Source organism: Trematomus bernacchii, unplaced genomic scaffold (genome assembly GCF_902827165.1).
Source record: "Trematomus bernacchii unplaced genomic scaffold, fTreBer1.1, whole genome shotgun sequence".
In the NCBI taxonomy this organism is placed as follows: Eukaryota; Metazoa; Chordata; class Actinopteri; order Perciformes; family Nototheniidae; genus Trematomus; species Trematomus bernacchii.
This window is the reverse complement of record NW_022988050.1, coordinates 8,328,517-8,353,056: the sequence shown is the minus strand read 5'-3', so window position 1 is coordinate 8,353,056 and position 24,540 is coordinate 8,328,517. Positions and strand designations below refer to the sequence as shown.

General features: G+C 43.9%; 1 protein-coding gene across 3 annotated transcripts in view; it reads left to right on the top strand.

Annotated features, from left to right (window-relative positions):
• The window catches only part of LOC117473676 (zinc finger MIZ domain-containing protein 1-like), a 106,036-nt gene that overhangs the window by 49,918 nt on the left and 31,578 nt on the right, over positions 1-24,540 (top strand). For all 3 annotated transcript variants that reach the window (XM_034119409.1, XM_034119407.1, XM_034119408.1), the window contains 2 exons: positions 16,964-17,083; positions 22,585-22,698. In XM_034119409.1, coding sequence (XP_033975300.1) covers positions 17,015-17,083; positions 22,585-22,698 — 183 coding nt within the window. In that variant the 5' untranslated portion in view covers positions 16,964-17,014. The remainder of the gene's footprint in view (positions 1-16,963; positions 17,084-22,584; positions 22,699-24,540) is intronic.

The window sequence follows — 24,540 nt, the reverse complement described above, 5'->3', positions numbered from 1 at the left end:
GTTAACTCTCTGATTCAGGGAGGCAGGAAGTGTTAGCTGCCTCCCCTGCACTTTTCCCATCCGTGGCCTCTGCCAAGCCTCAGTAGAACAATCCAGCCCCTGTGACTAAGAGGGAGGAAGGGAAAGAGAGAGAGGGAGAGTGAAAGAGTAAGAGGGAGAACCAGGGAGGAAGAGGGGGGGTTAAAAGAAGAAAAAGAGTGGAGAAGTCCAATTCTGCAGGGTAACATCAGGCTCCTAGGTTATGCAAGTGTTCCCTTTTTGCTTGCCTCACCCGGGGTTTTTATACAGATTGCACGAAGCATGATGGTAATGCAGAACATTCGGCCTGTCCCCTCTTCACCAAAACAGCCTCCATTTAAGGCGACTCGGACATATTTTATCCTCTACAATTGGAGCTGCAAAGTGGCCAGCTGTAGCCAGTATTAAGCTCTGCACACTCACACAAACACACACAAAGCCCGACATCGATATCACAAAAAGCACTCAGAGACAAACACCCACACAGAAAACAGATATCTCAAAAAATGCACACACAGACAAACACACAGAGAAAATAGATCTCTCCGAATGTGCACACGCACACTCATAATAAGTCACAACACCTCATACGGAATCAACGATCGCATCTTTGTTAAATTATCCAGGAAATTGTTTGTGGGGCCTTGATAACACAGGTGTTTATATGGTAATACCTTCAGGAGGCTGGATAAGAATGAAACAATAAAGTCATTAGGGTGTTACAAGAAGAAAGGAAACCAGGCTCCTTCACACACTGCAACACGGCACACACACACATTCTGAACTAGAAGAGGCTGAACTCTTATACTCAAATTCATTAAATGAAAGCCTGTGTCAGCCGCCTTAATGACCCTTGATGTGTGTGTGAACCTGTGCCAAGTTGTCCATGGAAGAGCAATTTATCTCCACTAGTGTTGTGGTTACATGGAAGATAAAAGAAAATAGAATAGTTTACACAAGATAGAAGAGACCGTTCTTAGGAAGGTGGTCTCACCTAAGCCATTAAAATCACTCCACTTAGGGGCTTTAATCTCAAGTGTGTGTGGTACTGAGTTTACTTAAGTAATCGCTGATATGAAGTGAGCCCCCGTGCCCCACTCCTCATGCGGTTCTCTTATTGACATAAGACTCATTTCCCATCTGTCAACATTTCATATCCTCTGTCGTCTACTATATTTCTCCCCGTCCTCGCAGGCAGCAACCTTTGCGGAGCTCACTCTGACCTGAGGTGGTGCGAGATGTCTTACATGCATCTGTAGGCGTTTCTAAGCTCAGTTACATGCCCATAGACAACTTTGTGGAGTCATGTTGCTCCTCTAGCGTCTCCTTCACCTAGTTTGAATTCTATCATGTTTCATGTTGCCATATTTGTTGACATTGCTGGTCCCAAAAGTCCTTGTCTGGCCCTTCTTGCTCTAATACCTTAGCACGTCATTTAGGTTGTCAACAAGTTAATATTGGTTTGGGTTCAACATAGTCCGACTCATCTCTCGGCCAAATCACAGCAGGTCATATCGGCTAATCTGACACAGTGGCCATCTGGAGACATAAATGTTGGTCTGATCACAGCTTAATGTCAATAGTAACTTCAACACATTTTTCGTTACTGGAAAAATAAATCACCTTATTTTCCGTTACTGTCCAACACTGCTCTGGACAAATGGAGCCATGTATTCAAGACTGGGAAAACACGGATACATTTGATGTGTTTGTCCATGTGAGGAGCAGAAAAGAGCGACAGAGTGTGAACAAAGATGTCTCTCCACAAAGGTGCCCTCTCTCATCTGATCCCGACACATCTCTCCTACAAAGGCAGGGCTGTGCGCAGCATGCAGACGCTGCTAGCCTGCCTCTGTAGGTAAATAATGAATAGGTCACACCTGGTGGTCTCTTACAGTCCCTCTCCAGTGGCTGTTTGTTTGGGAACATAGTGTGTGTGTGTATGTGTGTATGTATGTGTGTGTCAAGGTCTAACATAAATCAAAATTCTCCTGCAGTCTTCATTTGTGTTGTGTTTTCTTTAACCTTTAGCTGCATAGTGTCCTCTTGTATCACACTCTGAAGTGCTTTAACAGTGTTTCTGATTTTCGTGTGTGTGTGTGTAGTGACATTGAGACCAAATAGTTAGCATTAGCAGAGCCTGTGTGTTGGATATGACCACGTAAAGATGCGGTCAGTGTACAAAGTGACAAATGACTGGCTTACATCTCTACAGGCAGCTCAAATAGAGACTGCACTTAGATGTCCATCATGACGACAGAATGATTTCATAACAGATGTCTCTAATGCCTTGGGACCACAAATAGCTTAAAGCTAATTCAATATAATTATTTGTGATCACTTCAAAAGATAAAAGGGCTCGCTTAAAAGATTCTCAAATACCCAGTTGGGATGTTAGGCATCATCAGTCATGCCAGCAGTCTCCCTCTCTATCAAGAAGGCTTGTCTCATTAAAAATCCATGTACTGCATTGAGTGGAAGTATTTCAATCATGCAAGCTTTCTATACAAATTCCTCGTGCTGCTTTACAATCCACAGGTAACGAGCAGCAAAGTGGATTTTTCACATTTGTGCGGCATTTGACGAAAGGACTAAGTTGCTGCTATCCAAAGTGATTAGATCTGATAGAGATTGGATAAATCGATTCATATTTGTCAAAGAATGTAAAGGGTAAACGGTGAAATAAAACAGAGAAAAAAGCTGAAAATCCTCCCATCTGATAAGCTATTATCGTTTATTGATCTACAACTTGAATCTTTTCCAGCTTCTGTTTTGCTGTCAGTGTCACTCAGACTACTGACGTCTTCAGAGCCCCCTCAGCATTGTAAACGTCAATTCTTTAGAAGGAGTTTATTTATTCAAGAAGAAACTCTTCCAGAAGAGGTAGATATGACTGCTTCAGCCCGGCTTATCAGCATTGGGGCCGTGTGTGGCAGAGATAGCGTGCGCGAGTGCGTCATGGAGACTGTGTGATTGGAGCCGGATCCAGGAGTCAAACAGTGTTTTATCTCTTGTATATCAATCACGGTGCACTGTGGCCCCTGCGCACACGAGCACCGGAGCTCACCGCATTGTTTGTTGTAGCAACAAACCTGCTCTGAAGTGGAATTGTGGTGCCCTTGTTTTTTCATATTTTTTTTCACAAAGGTTAGCGCCTTGTTGTCAGGGAAGTGGGAAAACCGAGTCCCTAGACTGTAGGTTCACAAAGATACAGCAAGAATAGAAATCATAGGAATGCTATTGACAGCAGCTCCTCCAGTCAATAGTCCTAAAGGGGTTTGTGTTAACACAGACGCCACACGAGGCAACACGCTGCACTCTGAGAAATGCACTCCACGCTGCAAGATAAACTCTTGTCATGAAGGAATTAGAGTAACTATCTGCTTTGTGTGTTTTTCCTTGCGAGCGAACAACACAGCGAATCAAAATAATGTTTACTGGGCTGCAAAAGAGAAGAGGTGGAAGTGGAGAACAACACCATGTTTCCTGTCTAGTGATTTGTAAAAACTCTTGAATTAATTTTGGCCTGGAAAGCTGGCTCTGCTTCCAGGGAGTTTTCCCTGTAAACAGTGGAAAGGAGACTCCTGCCCCACGAGTTCTTTCCATTCTTTCCACTATGTGTGTGTTTGCAAATGCTCACACACATTCACAGAATCACAAACGTGCACCTATTTCACAGTAAGTTGTTATTCTCCCAAGATATACCTTATACAAGTGGATAGTTGAACAATTATTCAGTTTTACTACAACTTAAGTCATATTTTTACCATTAAAGCCATATTTCTTTTCGTTTATGATAACATTAAGGCTACAATGAAGTCTGACAGAGCAAAAAAACAAATAGTGGCTTGATGATGAAACGGGTTGCAAGTTAACGCAAAAGCAAGCATCCTAAATGTCATTGCTTCAGTTTACATAACTGCGCTTTGCACAGTATACTGCATCTGCAATTACCGCGAGGAGTACATGTTATAATTAATGATATGAGTGCAAAGAGTCGTGTAAAAAAGGTTTATAGCTGCTCAAACATCTGTAAGTCAAATAAAATCAACAGGCAATCCAATGAGCCCACACTCTTACTTTTAATTTGCCTTTCTTATACTTTTAGTTTTGCTTTGTGTGATCAAGATACGAAATCCTTCGCCCGGGGCACTTCTCCATTTCTCTGATGCTTCTCCCTACAACACTCTCAAGTCCACAGAGGCCAGAAAGAAAAACAACTTTTCCAAGTTTAGTTGTTGAACATAATATTGAATCTTGCGCACTGGTATTGACTTGTGTCCCAGCAGACCAATTTAATCTGTGATTCAGCTCGTACAGCGCATCCAGAAGAAGGAATCATGTTATTAAGCCCCCTTAATGAAACAGTCAGGGTGGACTGTTCGTATCTTCTTGCACAAAAAAAAAGCTCATCTAAATGGAAAACACATTGTCTTCATTATTTGCAAGTGTTGAATGAAGGCAGTTGCCATGGTTACGGCCGTAGGAGGCTGAAGCCTGGTTTGAGGCCAGAGGGGCTACAGGAACAAAGTGGCTGCTAATGGTGAGATTGTACAAATGGCTCTCTGAGAGGGTTATATATCGCTGGCATTTTCATGTTGGCCAACACAGTCGCAGCGCAGCAAACGATCAGTTTCACATCATATCCTCGCGTCAGCGCTGGCTCTGCTTAATGAAACAAGATAAATCTCACCGAGCTGTTTGCTTTTTCCTCTGCACAGTCTACCAAATATTCTTAGAAATCCATTTCTAAATGCCCATTCTTTGTTGTTTTCCGACACATCCGCTTTTAAAGAGCCGTGAGGAAACTTCCAGTGTACACCAATCAAAATGCAGATTGTCTACACAGCATGGTGTCCACCCAGGAGAATTACAGCTGAATACTAAGCAGGAGAAAGCGCTCCGTTTTGACTGCTGTTTATGCTTCTGAGACAGGAAGAAGGAGGCAAAATGAGAGGGAGAAACGGCAGCGCTTAATTCATTTTCTCATCTGAATGTAGGTTAAATTACCTTTAAATCCTACACAGAATTGCACATTGCAGGTAAATGAGTCACTTGGCAGCTGATAAGAGGCAGGAAAGACGCGCCGGGAATCAGGGACAAGGTGCCTTTTTTGCAGAGAGAGAGAGAGACACCGCTAATAATAGAGAAAGTGGTCATGTGGGACCTTTCTGCCCTCCGATTCATGTCGGCTAATAATTGGTTTACCTGATACGACGCCTTGTGTTTGGATGGTGGCTGCGCAGCGGTGAAACAAATTACCAGGGGGTTGACCTTTGGCTGTGCGGTGCTGACCCCGGCCAGGGAGGCTGCATGACAGGAGCACAAACAAACCCTCAGTGCAAAACAGGCCAATCTTTATGTTACCAGATCAAATAGAATTGGACATTGACACTTACAGACCATGTGTGCTAGTTTGGTTAACACTTAATACCGTTTCCTACATTTATATACATGTATTTCCACCTAGCAAATCACACATTATAATGAAATTGGTTATCGTGCTTTCCATAACAATGGCAGTCTATCAAAAGAATGTGAAATGATATGCAAATTGCTGTAATATTAATGCAACAGCCTAATGCGGCAGTCTTACTAACTCTCTCTACTTAATGTGTTTGGTTTCATTACTAGAGAACGGGCTGGCACTTAACGATACTGTAAATAGTGTTGATAAAATGTATTTTTACTTATGTATTTTTTCCGCCCTGAGTAGTGTCTGCAGGTATTCTGGTGTTATTCAGAGCATGTTTGAATAGTTGCAACAGCAGATTTCTGATCGCCAACATGAATACAAGCAAGCAATTGAGTTCTGGTGTTTGCCAGTGCTTTAAAGCTCCTCTTTATGCAAGACTCCCCATTGTAAATGCTTCAAGGTTCTGCTCACTACAGGCAGCTTGCTGTGTCTTGTTTGTGCAAGGCTTAGTTTACCCTCGCAAACAGGTTGTTCACACGTTTGAAAAGAGCTCTGTTGCCGGCCTTAAAGCCGTTTCATGTCTTTGTTTATCTGAGAAGAGAAGAGTTCTCAAGCCTCAACACTTGTTTGTCCTTCCTGGGCTCAGACATTTCTCAGTGGAGGAGTGAGCGAGACTCTTTTCTCCTGGTGTTCTCTGCGAAGTGTTCATTTCATGTGATGAAAGAGATCCAGGCCTGACATCTACAATATCTATCTTTCTGTAGATGAAAACTAGATATACACCCAATTTGAATTTAAATCCCAGGGAATTGTCTGCGGCCTGCAAGGCACGTAGTACCGTCTCACACAGGCGCCGCTCGATAGTGTGTGTGTGTGTGTGTGTGTGTGTGTGTGTGTGTGTGTGTGTGTGTGTGTGTGTGTGTGTGTGTGTGTGTGTGTGTGTGTGTGTGTGTGTGTGTGTGTGTGTGTGTGTGTGTGTGTGTGTGTGTGTGTGTGTGTGTGTGTGTGTGTGTGTGTGTGTGTGTGTGTGTGTGTGTGTGTGTGTGTGTGTGTGTGTGTGTGTGTGTGTGTGTGTGTGTGTGTGTGTGTGTGTGTGTGTGTGTGTCAGTGGAGGATGTGTCGCTGACAGGGCAGCCTCTCTGGCCATTGTGTCGGGCAGGGGAGGCTGCTTGCTTTCAATCCATTATTGACTAATCTCATTAGTCGAGGATCCTAACGCTGAATGAGCCGCAGAAACTGACTTCTCTCCCTCCCTCCCTCTCATCCACATACACCAATCACGTGCGCAAACACATTCACGTGCACACATATTAAGGCCCTCTGCCACAGAGAAGAGGGAGTCACTTGTAATTATGGACAGCAGTTTTTGAAAGAAGGACGTTTTTTTTATTGCCCTAATTAATCATTTTAATTAAATGACTGCCTATCTGAGCTTTCTACTGGATTAGCTAATTATATGCTCAGCACTTTCGACTAGTGTCCTTACGTATGTGCGCGCGCTGCCCTCGCCTTTGTCCCGCGGCTGCCTGTACTGTATCAGCCTGTTTTCGGTCATGGGTTGCTCTCACCTGTGTGTCTGCGAAAGCAACTGCTTTGCATGTGCGCTCGCTTCCTGCAGCGTAAACTTTGCAGTCATGGAAAAGGAGATGCAAAGTGTCGATTTGATTTGCACAAAGCATTATTAATACTTGCAGATCACGCAGCACCACCTGCACATCTTTGTTTTGTTTTTTTGTTTTGCGTGTGATTGTTGCCAGCCAGGTGAATGAGGCCGCACACCTCTGCAGTATCACCCAGCAGACAGACTGACAGAGAGAGAGAGAGAGCAGACCGTTGCAGAGTGAGATTCATGACCCAGCCCGACTGTAATTGCTGATGGTTCAGCAGTTTTCGAGGGGCTTAAAACAGGAGGATACAGGATTTCTCAGCTTTCTTCCCGCTTCTTGCTGCATTCATTTCCTCCTCCTCTCTGATCCAGTGAGTCTCTGTCTCCCCCTGAGTGTCTCGCTGCCTCTCACACCTCCCCTCTCTGTCTGTCTGTTTATGTGTTTGTCCTGTGTGTGTGTGTGTGTGCCGTACTCTTCGAGAAATGCTACTGCAGGCAGCATTGTTTATGTTCACCTGTCAAACTACCTCAACTTCCCTGATGGATGATGTGGAGCTCTGTTGTTTGCCAACAGCTAGAGAGGGGTTGCAGCTAAATAACACCCATGAACATACAAGATGGGAATATTATTATACAAAGGCGTCGATCCACAGGTAGAAAAGTCCTCTCTTCAAACGACGAAGAATGGTCTCAGTCGCCAAGAGAAGGCCATATTCCTTTCAGCTTCTCAAATGTGACACTTTGAAGCTTTTCTCCACTTTCTATATGCAATTGTATACGGAATAGAACTACTAGTGTACTCATGACATGGTGAAATAAACCTCTCTACCTCAACATTGCTTTATTTAATAGTGATATGTCGGTTTGGGTGTTAAAATAAGCTTTAAGCACCCTTTGATGACACATAATGGTATGAATAAACAGCCCTTCACATTATAAAGTATTTGTGCAAGCTATTTCTCTTCTTTAGCGTGTAAGAAAGAGATAATGTGATGTTTTTGTGTATATATGTGTGTGAAAAGACGGGGCTGTTATCGCTCCATTTGACAGCATAAGTCTTGAATTGCATAACGCCTCCTCTGTCCTGGCATTCAATATTCATTTGATGTTATTTTTAGCCTGCTGTAAGATTATATAAAATGAGACATACTGTTCTACAAACAGTGTGATCCGCATCGCCGAGACTACTTGCATGCTCTTTGCCTTCAGTTTTTTTGTTGTTCTGTAGCGACTTAACACAGAGCCTCACACAGCATGATGGGTGAAATAATATACATGAAATGAGTCCTCTACTAGGATGTTCACAGGAAATTAAATAAATATCCTCACTGTTTGATTGAGGAGTCTGCTAAGTCTACTCCCCTGGAGAATCTCCTTTCTCTCCCCAGACACATTGGCATTCTTCACAGTGAGATGAGAGGCTTCCCGATTCATTTACACAATGGCAATCCAAACATGGCAGCCCGCAATCTCCGGCAAATTAGAGCACTGTAAGCGGCGAGAAGTGGACACTATCAGAGGCCTGAGGAGGGGGGGGGGGGGAGGGATGGGGCTGCTTGGGATTCATCACATGCTTGTATCCCCCCCCCCAATGGCTCCACGAGGAAGATTTGTGACAGATATATGGCCGCCTGTGCTACCTAACCTCTACCTAACCCCCACCCCTCCTTTACATACAGACACACTCTGCCCCATCACGGACGGTGGTGTATTGGGGTGGGGGGGGGGGAAGCCGAAGAGGCCGAAGCTCTGCAGTCAAAAGCGCCCCCTCCCCGGATCAAGCGTCCGCCTGTCTGGTAATGTGTTGTCATTGACCAATTAGGGAATCCAGATCAAACAGGCGCAGGCAACGGCCCCTCGCTGCCCCTTCTCTAAGCACTCCGCTCTTTTTAATTGAGCACATTTGTGGAATGAGAGGCTTCTCCCTGGAGGGGCCGATGGCTGCAGATACGAGCAAGCTGTTAACACAGGATCAGGCCGCTCAGCAAGGTTATCAAACAATCTGCTGACATATAAAAAAATATAGCCTTATGAGTCATGCCAGTGAGAGGAGCCCAATGCAGGTCTGTGGAGAGGAGAGGATTGTTTTCAGAGGATGAGCTATGTGAGAGTTTGGACACAAGTTAAAGGTGGGGTAGGTAATTTTGGAGAAACCAGCTCGAGTGCGCTAGAATTTGAAAATACATCGGGATGTTAAGAGCATTCCATGGAATATAATAAAAAGTGTATCTCGAGCCGGTTTCTCAAACTTACCTACCCCACCTTTAATCAAAGAGTTGAAATTCCATGTCCTTTGTTTTGAGATATTAATTTAGTTGAGTTTATTTGAATAGTTTTTAACTAGCACTACTGACATTCATAACTTGAAAACATAATAAGTCATTATTACAACCCCTGTGTATTACATTAAGCAATGGCATATCGTATTGCCTATGAATTTAACTTTGATATCAGTTGTAAGAGAATTTAAATGTAATAAAAAGTACTATATTCTCACTTTAATACATTGTAAAATGAATCCTAACATAGCACTTATACATGAATGTATACATGAATGTATAAGTGTATACATTCATGTATAAGTGCTAGCATAAGTGAATGTTAGCATAAGTGCAAATACATACAAACTATATATATATATTATGCAAACGTATAATAACATGTTTCCGATGCTTCGATTAATACAAATGTAAACAAAATCTTTAAAAGGAGATTTAAAAAAACACGTTGCTGTGTATCCAAGAAGTGAGAATAATATCAGAATATCACGATCAAATAATAAAGAAGTAATTCATCCATCAACATGTTTTGGTTATGGTTAACTCAATAGGTTAGATATATGGACTCAATATCTTTACATTTTAAACTTGAAACAATTAGAAAAAGTATCTATAGATCAAAACGATAATGGATCGATTAATAGATAGTGACAGTAAGCCAAGATATAGACGCTCTTCTCACGACATTTTTAAATAGAGATGTTAGCGAGGTCCTTATGAGTGCTGGCAGTTTGACGGTATGTCTTCACAGCGTCTTGGGTGAAACAGAGAAAGCTCATGTTGCCGTCCATCAGTGCCTGGGCAGGTTGAGCTCATGCACTATTTAAAATCTCTCCCTCTCACTCTCTGCCTCTCTCCTCCCATTCACTCAAAGTCACAAAAGGCCAAAGGTCACTGGCACAATGGAGACAAGGAGGTCCTCCATCCCCCTGCCCACACCAATGACCCCATCAAACACACACACAAGCCGGTAAACACACACACACAACTGCCCATGACTTATCACCGCTGCCCACACACCGTACACACTTTCAAGGCAGCAAACACACAAACACGCACACCCTCGTGTTCTGCTCTCAGCCTTCTTTGAATTCCTTCCCATGTATCTTGCAGCTCGCCTGTCACTCCTCCCCCCCAGCGCTATCAGTCTCTCTCTCTCTCTCCCAGACCTCATAATGGCTCCTCCTGGGTAGCGGCTGCGTCTGCGGCTCTCGCTATTTCAAAGTTTTTAGCTGGTCGGATTAAGCGTGGTATGTGGAAAATGAACAGCCACTCACAGGAGGGTCACATGAGCTGAATGCATAATAAACCAAGAGACTGGCAGGGAAAAAAGAAAGCAGAGAAAGAAAGGGGGGGGGGGGGTAAAGAAAAACATTAGCTCATAAGTTGTCTGAAGTAGTGTCAGCACCTACATGGCAACAATATCACTCACCGAAAAGGGAATAAAAAGCCAATGTGACTTTTCCCTGTGCTCACAATCAAAGCCCATTTTAAGACAAAGTGTTTCCCGGGGCTGAGAACGGCTTTCTTTGTGAGACATTTATTGTGTGTTCACCTCATACTGCCAGCAGTCAGTGCAGGTTTACAGTTTGGCTCACTGGTTTCATCATCATCATCATCATCATCATCACATGCCTCCCAAATTCCTGGAGGATTGTGGGGCATGGAGAAGCTTGGCAGTGAGCCTCATGGAGCATCACAGAGAGCGAGGCTAGCTGCTAGCTCCACGCTGCTCTGGTTCTTTCGGAGGCGACACGCAGTCATGTGGCTCATCTGTGCTGTCTCCAGCGCCCCAGGGGGAATTGCCTCCCCCCCCCCCCTCCTCTCCCCTGCTATTAGCGTAAGGATGGGAGGAAATTAAAAGAGTATCTGTTTGGAGGAGACGGTAGAGGGCAAACAGGAGAGGGAGAAACCACTATGATGCTCTGCGTGTTTGCATGTGGGATGTAGGACCACCTTTCTCCCTTTGCTTGCTCTGGTAGTCAACCGAGGTGGAGGGCGGGTGGGGGCTTGGTGGTGAACAGAGACTGGCCCCCATCTGCCTTTGTCCTTTTCCTTTTCTTTTTTTTTATCGCGGGCGGTGATCTGCCTCTGAGACTTGGTGAAACGTTACACTTGGTTAGAGAGGAGATATTGCTTAGGCCCCTCTATGATCCCCAACCCTCTGTTTTCTTCTTCTTCTTCTTCTTCTTCTTCTTCTTCTTCTTCTTCTGCTGCTGGGTGAGGGGGGGTGTGTAGCAGCAGCAATGGTGGGGGCTCGACCCACCCCACCCCTTTGCTTTTCTAATCACGCTGCAGATGTGCCTGATGGCTGAACAATCTCTGTGTACTGAACGTGGGGCTCCCGCAGGAATCCAGGAGGCTTGCTTATGTGAGCTGTCATGAAAAAAAGAGTGAGAGGGCAGAAAGGGAGGGAGGGAGGGAGGGAGGGAGGGAGGAAAGTGAATCTGGGTCTGCGTGAGAGAGAGAGGGAGTGGAGTGAGTTAGAGGGAGAATGGGAGATGGAGAAAGACAGAGGGGAAGACGGAGAGATCAGTGAACAGCGACAAACGCAGCGGGGCTCCTTGGATTGAGTGTGTGTGTGTTTGTGTGTGTGTGTGAGTGAGTGAGTGGCACAACTGCGAGCCCACCCTTGCTCATGGTTGCCGCTGGAGCTGCAGACCAAACCACATTAGATAAAAAGTAATCCATTCCCAAGCCTGCTAAGGAGCCATGTGGGGAGGTGTGAGAGAGTGTGTGCACTCGAGTGGCTGTGTGTCCATATGTGTGTGCAGCAGAGACATGGGGGGAAGGGTGGCGGAGGTGATGGAGAAGGGCTGAGGGGAGGGGAGGGGAGGTAGAGCAGGGAGGTGGGACAGGCAGGAGGCAGCTCATATTATCCTCCGTGCCAGCTCTGGATGGAGCCTGCCGAGGATTATGGCACATTCTGTAGAGCAACAATGGAAGCAGCGCCGATTCGTACACATTTCCATCCTCTCTGCTTTTTCCTCCGTCGAACAAACACAGCTTTGTCCCGCTGCCTGCCTGGCCACTTACCAGGCAGAGAACCAGGCGGACACCTGGAGTCCTGGAGCTGCCCTCTCCAAACTAAACACCCCCTCCCTCAGAGCAAGAAAACGGCGTCCCCACAACGTTGAGATAATTAAAGGGGAGCTTTCACATGGGCCTCGGCCGACAGTCGCAAGAAAACAAGGCATATCTGGGAATCAAAGCTCATTAAAATCACGAGGGTGAAGAGATGCTTCCTCCTCCTCCTCCTCCCTCATCTTTATCGCCCTTAAGCAAGTGCTGCAAACAGCCAAGCCTTAGTCAATGATGGCGCAGATTAGCCCTTTATTGCCTAATTCACCTACAATAGACGACACAGGGGGACGCAATCACCTTGAGCAGCACGTCTCAACGTGTCCCCGCGAGGTGCCGGAGTGATGCTGATTTCTGCGCTTAGGCCACCTTGTACCGTTTTAATAGTGTCAGCAGTACTTTGAGCTTTCGATTAGCAAGGTGGGTGTGTTTCTGTGTGAGTGTGTGTGTGTGTTATTAAGGGGGGGGGGGTTTCACACAGCTATGCAGAGGTATAACACCCGGCATGTAGTGTTGTTGTAAAGCACATTAAGAGTGACTGAGGGTGTTGTTATGGTATCATGATGCCAGTCCAGCACTCAAGGGAAGGTGAGAAGATTTGTGTGTGTGTGTGTTGTCAGTATGGTGGCCAGTGCGGCTTGCTGTCTTTCTACTTCCTACAGCCCCACTCCAGCTCTCTGTGTGTTTGATACTTCAGACGTCTCTCTTTAGGCGGGAAATGTGTCTTTATTCAAACACTGCACCTGCATCTGCCTTCAAGCAGTTATTTGTTTAAAAAAAAATTAACCTACCTTTCAAAAAAGTATTTTCTTTTCTGTTACTTTACCTGGATATTTGGAGTTCAGTCCAGTTTGACGATAGAAGTGTGTGTCTCTGTAACGGATAAGAGAGTTTTTTGTCTTCCAAATCCTGGGCAAAACATGCAAACTGTGATGTCACAGTTGAAACAACACAGTTTCAAATCTGTCTAATTTCTTGTCCTGTTGGACCACATACCCAGATCTTAGAAAATGTTTTGCTGATCACAATATTATCATAACCAATGGCCGAAACAACTTAAATAAGACCCATGTTGTAATAAACGGCAAATATCCTTCTAACAGCACTGTGTCTGTCCCTAAAGTAGCCTGACTGTTTTGGTTCACAAGCCATTTATATGAATAAATTAAATCTGTTTACTACTTCCCTGCGCCTTGACAGCTCAGCTGAGAGTCTGTGTAAAGCGGCGAGGGTTCGTGATCCATTTGTTCTGCTGTGATGGTGGGATAAAGCTAATCATTGTCTACTCTTCTCCCCCCTCAGACTGTTTTCACCCTGCAGAGCAGAGGCACACAACTCGTCTACGTTACATTAACAGACTAGAATTTCTCTTTGAAGATGCATGGTTGGGTTTTGGGTGTCTAAAATGTTTAGATTGTGACAGTTCAAAAAGCAATCCCTCTTACTTACGGGTGATAATCTTCTGCCTTAGTGTCTGTATTCAACTTAACTCGGCCTCCTCCAGATCCCGCTGTTGCACAGTTTTGTCATCAAATTAAATCTGCAACCCTTTTTCAAGGTACACTTATGTAACATGAACATGTAATGAGACAGACATGGACCGTGCGTGACAGGAGACAATCCTGTCCTCTGCGGGGTGCCGTGTGGAAACAAAGCTTTTGAAGTGGTGGTACTGAGGGAAGAAAAACATTGTTTTACCCTAGAGGTGGGCTGTGAAAAGCCCATTTGAAGAGCTAGGCCTCATCTGTCACTGGGCAATGGAGGAGGCAGCCATGCAGAAGCCCCCTGATTATAAAGAGATAATTTCATCCAATCCTCCGGTGGTGCTCCATCACCTTGCCGCCATCCTTCACTGCCTTTCATATTTGTTCCCAGCCTGCATCTCCTCACCCGTTTCGTTTTATTACAGCTCCCACTCAATACATATATTTGAGCTCCCCCTTGAATAGGGTAGGAAAGCGGCTCTCCCTCCTCCCCTCCCACTCCCCATCCCACCCCCCCTCATGTGTCTTTTGTTGTGCAGGAATCCGCAGCTCTCAACTTGTTGTGTTACGCCTTCCGTGCAATTTAGTAAATTAACATCAAGTAATGCTTGTATCAGCGGTTTCCCTTCACACATTCAGGATCTGTGGAGTGAATCTCTGCAAATAAGTTCACATTAGGTAAAGGCGCAGAGAACAGAATAAATGATAGCATCTGTGAGATAATCTAAAGCCCGTACAGTAAATGGGAGGAGGGGATCTCATAATTGCATCTGTTGTCATATCTCCACCAGTTTAATCTTTAATCTGGCTCTTGTTAGTCATTAAGGATGCAACAAAAGAATAGTGTTTGATTAAGTGAATATCTGAAAATTAAATTACTGAATTTATCTTGTAGTTTTTATCTCGGGAAGAAAATAAATGCAAATATGTGGAGCCGGGCTTAACAGAGCGGGGAGGTCAGAAGTATCATCGCAATGTGTGTTTAACAGAAAAAAAGCCAGGGTGGTGAATGGCAGCCCAGCCTCTTTCTTTCCCCTCATTTTAACTCACTGTTGGAGGTAAGAGGGATGACACAGAGAGAAAAAAAGAGGGAGCGAGAGTGAAGGGAAGGGCAGGAGGGGAGAGAAACGGAGAGAGCAGGTCGACTCGCTCATCAATAACCACAAGGTCAGACAGGCAGTGCCGGGCTGAGTGGGCCCTGTTAGGAAGCAGCAGCTGAGGATTTGTAGAGCTTGTAAAGGCTTAAAGCAACACCGCTCCGCCTTCTTTGTGCCACTAGCCAGACCTTTGAAGGGCCAGGGAGACACCTGCTGGTGGCTGAGGGGCACGATGATCCTTGGCCGCCCCTCGCTGAGGATCAGCTCACTATCAGCCTGCAATGAGGGGGGACTGGGGGGACTGGGGGGGGGTGGTGTTATAGCAGAAAAACACCAAAGGGATGTAATGAAAGTCAGTGCAACGCTTAGGGTGGTGCTTGTTGTCATGTTTGACATTGAGGATGTCTTCATTGGAAAAAAAAGGGAAGAACTTTTATTATATGCTTGTAGTGCTGGTGTAGATACATTTTGGATTTAATTGTTTTTTCTTATAGTCTCTATAAATCATGTATATGTTGATTTCTTATATCTGTATTTACCCCCCCAAAAATCCTGCCAAGTCACAAGGTATCCATCTCCAGCCCCTCACGTCTAAACATTGTCTAGTATGAGGCTTCGAAAATGTCAACACGTTAACATCTGCGAAGAGAGTCAGAGTGAAAAATTCCTCTGATGTCTTTTTTTTTATAAGCGTTCTAATTTATGGAGAGGAATGCACTAGTGTGCCCTTCTCTCCTCTCAAGTACAGGCATGAGCAGCTCCAATAGGTAGCATAAAAGCTCTTTAGCTGTCTAGTGGAGTAGATTACTGGCCCTACCGTTAAATCCAGCTAGAGACCTCTAAGTGAGCATTATCAGTACGGTGCAGCATGCCGCCTCTCTCTTTCTCGCTCTGCTTTGCTCTCTCTCCCTCATCTCACCGGTACTTTGTGCAGAGAAATTTCTCACCATGTGATGGTAATGGAGAAAGATGGCGTGAGGGTGGGAGGGGTTTGAGTGATAGGGGCGAGTGTGTGAGTGAGAGATGATGCGCCGCAGGAGGAAATGTCCCTGCACTAGCAAGAAGGCCGAGACAGGATGAGATAAAGGAGAAGTGAGGGGAGGAGAAGATGGAGGTGAAGATGGAGGGATAAGCTCCCCCCCCCCCCCCCCCCCCCGCCACCCATATATGCGCTTGTTAATTCCTCCAATTGAAGCTGCAGGTCACCATGAGTTATGGGCCGACACCCTGAGTGTGATATTTATTTGATGTTGAATGCAACATTAAATCAGACCCCCGCGGGCGAAATTGATAACCTTTAATGTAGCTTGTAATACTTTCTTAACTTGTGATAATGTTGTGTAGCATGTCAGATCACTGCCCCATTGTTTGCATTCCGTGACAAATTATTCCTCTGGAGAAAAAAAAGAGAGGGAGAAAGAGGTTGTCCATAAGCCGCTGCTCCAAAATCAATAGTGCGCTGTAAGGGGTTTTGTTAGAGGAACTCTCATGTAGCTGGAGAGCGGGGGGGGGAATGAAATGTAGAGCATGTCTGGGCCCAGCGTACAGATAATTGTTAACCAAAGATTACATAATAGCTAAGTAATGTAAACAGAGAACCACATGCCAAGTTAATGTTCTCACAGGCCAGGCTGGAAGGGTTTCATGCAGTTTTCTCAGGCAGACGTTTCAAAATGTGTGTGTGTTCCTCAGACATCCTCTCTAAGCCATCCAGTGTGTCCTCTCCAAAGGTGTGTGGCAGTGTTCAGGGGGCAACTGCCAGGGCTTGTTAAGGGTGTCACAGGAGCTGAGAGGAATGTCATCCTTTGGTCCCTCTGAGGTGCTTGTCACCTGCCAAATCAATATCTCCCTGCTCAGTTCACAGCCACACACACACACACACACATATGTACACGCTAAACTGCAATATCCTGGTGGTGATGGGATTGGCAGCTTCCCTGGGAAGAGGCAAGCTTTAACACGTGTCTCTGTTTCTGTTGCAGAACGCTTCAGTTTAATGGCTGGCAGGTAGAGGCCGAAGAGGGACAATCAACATGAACTCCATTCCGTCTATGGACAGACACATACAGCAGACAAATGACCGTCTGCTGTGCATCAAACAGGTGAGAGTGTTGGGTGTGAGGCTTGATGCATAAGCCACAGAAGGTTCATGTATGCTACCTGTCACCTGTCTGACAGCTGGAAAGTAACAAGGTACATTTACACTAATATTGTTAAGTCAAATTAGGTAGTTTTTAGCATTTTCATTTTGGTAAACGTTTTATGCATAATAATGTTAATTAAGGAAAAAATATAATTGATTTCAGATTTAGTTATAGGCTCATTCTATATGCAGTCCCTTGGCAGGTACACAAAGAACAATCAGCCGAAAATAATAATTGACATAAAACACAACGTGTACAGTCAATCAGTAATTATTTAGAGAAATCTACAAGCACACATATACATATCAGCACAACTATGGAATTCCAATTAAGATATCTGAATCATGGCCAAATTAATGTCAAGTATGGTTGGTCAAAATCTAATTCTTTGTAGACTGAAATTCTGGGAAAGTTTCAAGACTCGCTAGAAGTCTATTTCAAGACCAATTGTTAAATAAAATCGTCTGATGTTGAACAAAATGTTATTTTCCTTAGGGTCTCAGAGCAGGAAAACTCTTATCCAAAGTGTTAGCTTTACAGTGACAATATGACATATAAGTGTACGTAGAAGTATAAAGCAACATGAGACTCGGCTCCACCTGGAACATGTAATATCAAAGATTCTGCTTACAGGCTAATAAACTAATCTAAAAATAATGAAACTTTAAATTCAATTGCAACACATTGTTTTTGCACAGTGGTAAACAGTGCAAACAAATGGGGCTTTTGTCAGTGTAACGTTTAATTGAGGAAGAAGGCATGGTGGCAAAAGAATGACGGTGTAATTACCGTATGACGCTGTGTATTACTTTTTACACAATTCAGTTAATTTGTTATGTTAATAACCGTGGGCAATTCTAATCTGTATGAATCCAGTGTTGGTACATTTCTAAATGAGATTCAGTGTTAAATGATCTTGAAGGGCTTGAAAACTGACTGATTGACTGATGACTTCCCAGCAAAAGTATTTTTTTCTGAGATGCCTACACAAATTGATTTTGTAAAGATACATTTACCCCCATTTGAACCTTTATGCAGAGAGTCATTTCCATATTTGTTTATTTCTCTATTTGTTTGGCTGGTAGAAAGGTTCTAACTCTGATTTCCTTTTCTAAGCGTGTGCTTGTACACACGCTTACAGTGACGGCCATAAGGCACCCTAGTCTCCATGTTGGGCCACAGCTAAGTGACTAATCTGTTCAGTCTCACTATCAGGACTGTGGTGTGACTCGGGTTACTGACCGGGGTCAAAGAGCAGAGGCTCCCCTCCCTCCCCCATCATCACCCTCCTTTTTCTCCCTCCACCACCGCTGACTCCCAGCGAGTGCTTTTGTTCTCCTCTCCCCACCGTTTACTGCGGGACGAATCTCTGGCAGAATGAAACAGACATACTTGAGTAACCCCGGGCTACAGGGCTCGTCCTTTGATCTCTTTTCTTAACTGACGGCCCGTTTTGTTTCAGGACTCTGTGCTGAGGTCCACCTCCTGAAAAGTACATCAGAAATGCCTTTGGGACAATGTATGGGGCTCAAGCTTAAACACAAGTGTGGACGTGGCAAATAGTTTTACCCTCGGCGGGGAGTTCCCTGCTATTACGGAGAGAGAGACAGGGTGAGGCAGATAGCAAGACGGGGCGAGCCCCTATGTGTAGAGCCAAGCTTTGATATCCTTAAGTAATAAGGTAGACAGAGACACACACTCTCTGTCTGCATGCTGGATACCTTCTTCACAGCAGGATATTAAATATTCAATATCCCCTCCTCCTTTACTTGTATGGGAGGTGAAATTGGGTTCTATGAATGTCCTGTATTCCTAATAGCTAATGAATTATTCTGTAAAGCAATTTCACAGAACAGGGAAAGAGACTTGCATCTGTCTAACATAACAAAACATGTTAACAATTCAAATGTTGCCGGGGTTAAATGTATTAACCCCCGCAAGGCAAAAATTTAAACAAACACGTCCCAATGTTAGCGGCCGGGGAACCAGCACATGGGTAAACATGCCAATTAGAGAGATCCATGGCATACAAGGAGGCCTCCAGTCCATCTAATAAATGGTTAAGCGCCGGGTCATTTCAAACCAACCAGTAAGAGCCAGCACCCTGCTAATAGAGGCAGCTTTGTGCACAGACAATCAGGGTTTGGAAGGCCCGCATAATAAATACCATTTATGTCCTGCCAATTAGACTAGCAGTGAGCCCATTCAGCCGGCCGTCTATTCTCCTCCCCGCACACAAAGATGATCATCAGGGGAGATCAGAACAATTAACTCACTATCTTCTCCCCCTGCTCCCCATTGTCCAATATCCAAGCCATTAAAATAATTAAGGAAATATTGTAAACCAATCCAGCTGTTTGCTTTAATTGAAAGTGTGCACATGCTGAAAATGTGGCATCTCGAAGGCAATGCGGACATAGAGCAGGAATATAAATGAAGCCTGCTCCATTGTGTTGTTGTTTTCTGGAAGATGTGACACGTCTGTCTGAATACTCCCAGCCAGTGCAGCGGACAGGGGAACAAATTGATTTTGTTGCTCGAATGATAAATTACTGGCGAGCGTGATGATAAAGTAGAGGAAATTGGAGTCTGTCAGCATGATTGAATCACGGGTTGAAAGTTGAATCAGAAATCATTACAGTGGTAATTTTTAAATTGCCGTCCTGTTGTGAAATTGCAATAATATGATTTATAAACAATAACATAACCTTAACTGATCATCAACTATGGAAACATGGTGGTTTATCACCCCAGTACACTAATTCAGATACTTAAAAGGACTTTAAATACATCTGATGTCTTGTTTACTTTTTTGACATTATTGTTAGGAAATAGATTACCGCTTACTACTAACTTAACAATTGTGGTTAATTGGTGGTTAATTGAAAAGCAAATTATTTGTATTAAAGAAGGAATCAACTGATTAATCCATACAGAAATAGTTGAAATATGTAAAAGGTAAACAACACAGATAGTGTTTTACGTCATGATGAATACGGTGGTGCTAAATACTTCAAAGGAACATATCTACGACCTTTAACAGCTAAATAAATATGTTCGCTTGTTCAACCTCCAAAAACACTAGGATTTAGAAAAAGATACACAATAACAGTTATCTGATTTCGTCGGCAAACACACAGTTTTCTCAATGGCAGTTTGTTTTTCTCCAGCGTCCCAGAATTGCACCGTTGTGAACACTTTGGGGAAGATGGGCTCGGTGATACTGCTGGTATCTATTTCAGAGACAGTACATTTCCTCTCGCTGTGGGGAAGCCAGTTTGCTGTCAGACTCTCCACTCAGTGGTTCGTACAGGGCTTTGGCAGAAACTATGGACTCTCCTCTCGCTGCAGGAGCACTTCCTCAAACTGTAAGCGTCAATATTTCAAGATAAACTGGAAGACAGCCCTCTCTTTGCTGCTGCTGCTGCACTGGCTATGCAGCTGTTTTTGTCTGCGACGTCTTTCCTTTCAGGGATAATTGTCTCCATTAATATGTTTTCAGTGCTCTGGGGCGGCGCTGAATAACAACAGCGGCGTAACCAAAAGCTGTGATTTTGAAAAGGGAAAGGGGAGTCTTTGCCAGTTCACGTGCGCTGTCACATTCAGTTTAGCTGCAGATGTGCAGATCAAGTCGTTTCCAGACGTGACTACAGAGGATGATTGTATCTGAAGAAAGCTGTATTCTCAGGACGCTGCGAGTCTTTTGTTTCCCCTCGAACTGAGACGAGCCTTTTCTGGAGTGTAAATGTTGTAGGTTCGTACTCACCCAGGGGGATGAGGACAAGGGGGGGGGGAGTGAGGGGTCTCTTGGCCACTAGTTTAGGTTTGATTGGTGGGTTTTGGCCGGAGTAAGGGGAACATCTGTGGCGTGGCAGTGCCAAGCTCTCCATGTGACAGCCACACTGGTGGGACCAATTGTTCTGAGTGCAAAGAACAGTAATCACTTCAAGCCCAAGTGTTGGTGCCGTGTTCCCCCCCCACCCCCACTCCCACTCCCCCCCCCCCCCCCCCCCCCCCCCCCATACATACTCTCCCTCCACCCCCTTTCCATCCTTGGTGCTCTGATTGCGTGTGTTGTCTAGCTTCCATTCCCATCTAAATTTAGCATCTGTGGATGTGTGTGTTTCTCCAGGAGACTTAATCCACTAGTAGAATGTACATGCTCAGTGACTCCTCCACTTCTCATCCTCAGTTCCCAAAAACAAAGACATGAAAGGCAAGCGAGGAACAGTCTCTGACAGAACATAAAATAAACAAATATGGTTTCATCCTTGTCCAATGCTGGCTTGTAGAATGAATATGAAATCAGGCCTATCAAATCCTGACCTCTGCTGCCCCCTAAGGAGCAGACAAGAAAAGGGCACTGATAGTCACTTCCTCTTCTTCTATTCTCCCATACAGTGATATCTTAAGTGTGTTAAAAATTGCATCCATTCACTTTAAGTTGACAAACCTCTCTGTTTACCTTTGATGCCATGGAGTGGGAGTCCATTTGTTCCTGGTTTGAACAAGTGCACTAAAAAGGCTTGTGCATATTATGTTTCCAAAGCCTAAAGCTTACTGAAGAGTGGAGGTGGTGTGCCTCCTATTTATAAAGTGATTTATATTGAGATTTGAAAGCTTTTAGAGGAAAATGTACTAACAGTGAGTCCAGGTCAATTTTTCAGTTTCTTTTGCTGCTTCACTGCAAGACACACAACAGGGTTAGTGAGTGGGCTGCTGGCTCCAGTTGGGGAATGAAAGCCATAAAGGGTTACCTGTAGGTCAAGGAGCCTGTTGTCAGATAAAGTCACAGCATAGCTCAGGGCCGGCTGGAGAAATAAGGGCTTCCTCGGCTATTCATGCAGCCATACAGGGAGATTTATTGCACTCGTGTCGAGGCGTTGCTACAGAAACCTGGGGAGAGGAAAGTGGAGGCATGAATCTAATGGGGACATACTCCTTCAGCCATGCGCCAATACTTTAAACCTAAAACAAAAGTACGCTAAAGTTGAATAAGATCAATTTTTGAAAATGTGGTGGTAAAATGCTGTCCTTAGTGTTTTTAATTATTGATAAAAAATGTTACGTGTCCTTTGTTTTGGTGACAAAACATGTATCCATGTACTTTTCGACTCTTATCTAGCATACTCAGTCAGTTATTCCATATTTAAAAACTATTAATTATTAAAAGAAATTGATGGATTGGAGATGAGCAATCCTTTTAATAATTAAAATGAGTACTTTATGCCTGATTATGTGTTTTAATATGAATAAATCGCCATGTCACAACTTTCAATTAGGCAGGCCAGGACCAATATGTAAACTAGTATTCAGTGCCTTACTTTACTTATCATATGTTTCACCAAATTATTAATACATACAAAATAGAAATGATCTGTGTTCTGTTTCTTAGTGACCTTTGCACATTGTTTGACTTTGACTAACATATTACCACCTCTCCCTTGTTTCCTCTCCAGCACTTACAAAATCCAGCAAATTTCCACACAGCAGCGACAGAGTTGCTGGACTGGTGTGGTGACCCCCGAGCCTTCCAGCGCCCCTTCGAGCAAAGCCTGATGGGATGCCTAACGGTAAGTCCCGAGTCATGAACACCCTCTGCAGTACTGTACTCCAAAGTTCAAGGACAATGAAAAGGCAGCTAAAACAAATGCTGCATTGGCTCTTTCCATTACTCCCTCAGGGTTACGAGGGAACTAATGTTTAGTTGCCTGATCTTTACTGAGGTCGCTGTAAAATAAAGAGTTTTTCACTCTGTAAAAACTACTGGCATTCAGTCACCTCTCAGTGACTTCAGTTACAGTTTGGAATTGGCACACTGGAGCAGGAAAAGGAGAGCAATAGCGTCCTCAAACCACAAAGCAATCAGTGCTTATAAGGGAAATACAGTTACAAAGCCCTTAATTCCCTTACTTAAATGCTTAGGGGCTTTTGATTAATTGAATAATTAGTATCCCGTGGCAATTGAAAAAGACTCGGCTGCTTTGAGATGTATACTGTAAACAAAGAATGAGTTTGACTAAAGTGCATCAGAGTATTTTGATTTAGTCAGACACAATCATATACTAAATACTTTACACATATAAACATTAACTTGTAGCCTGAATAGTCCTTCTCGTGTGTGTACCATTTATCCTCTTTTGGCTTAAAAGGTTGCTCTAAAAAGTTGTCACCTTATTCTTTTTTGAGGCAAGTAAAATGGATTACAATGTGCAAATACAATTTTCAAACCGTTCCCAATTCATCACTCAGCTGCCAAAACAATGTTAGGAAAATGCTACCTATTTATGTGCAAACAAGATAAAAGGCTAACTGCTGTAGCAACAAATGGAGGCTGTCTATTTAGCCATATCTTCAACTGTTTTTGGTAAAATTGCATTTTAAACGTATTGAACATCCAGATAGACAACAGTTGTGTTGCAAAACTACAATATCTTAAAACAGTGCCTACAGCTAACGTCTGTTTGGGTATCTATAATTTTGCGAAGATATAGGATGTAACCGTCGAATGGAAAGGTAGATAAGTGTTTGAAAATGTGTCTATAGAGGATGGTGCTTTTTCTTTTTGTGGCCATGGCTGTTAGTCACCATTGGAATCCATTGTAATGGCATTGAAGCCAAGCTGACTTTAGCCGTTGTCTAACACAAACAAGTAAACAACAATTATTTAATGAATAACCTCTTCTGGATTGTTACCCAATGAAGAGATGACACTCTATCCTATTGATATTTGTTTCAAGAGATACTGAACAGATAGTCAGGCAGAACAATGGACGGACTGAGGATATGTCACTCACCTGTCACCTTGGGCCATTCTGTGCTTTAACACGCTTATTTCCATAACGCCTCCAGCAGTAGATAAGAGATACGTATAACTCCTATTCGGTTCAATTAGTAACCCCTTGGAGCAAGCATGGCTACAGCAAGCCAAGGAACCCGAGAGATTTGTACTTGAGCACCACAATGAAACTACTCTGACACATCCCTCCATTCAAGTGAGTGTTTGTGTTACTGCTTTAATGTGCAGCAGCAGGTGCCTTTCCCTCCATTTCCCCAATTCAATTTGTTTCCTGCCGTGAAAATCTCAAGGCTTTTCCTTTTAGTTTATGGCTTGTATAGGCCTTAGCGTGAACCAAACTGGGAGGCAGCGCAGATAATCTAATGTTATTGTAAAATTACCTAGTCTTAGAGTGTAATGGTAAACACTTCATCCTGTCGCCTGTGTGATTGTCACTGTTGCCTTAACAGTGGTTTTATGTAATCTCAGACAGGTGGCTACACAGACAAAACAATCATCTTCTACAAATATCTTAATATTGTGTCATCAAGAAATTGTGGTTTCATGACAATCGACAGTCTGATAATGGGGTAAGCAAGTCATTTCTTGACAATACCCTAAAAATCAGGTCATTACA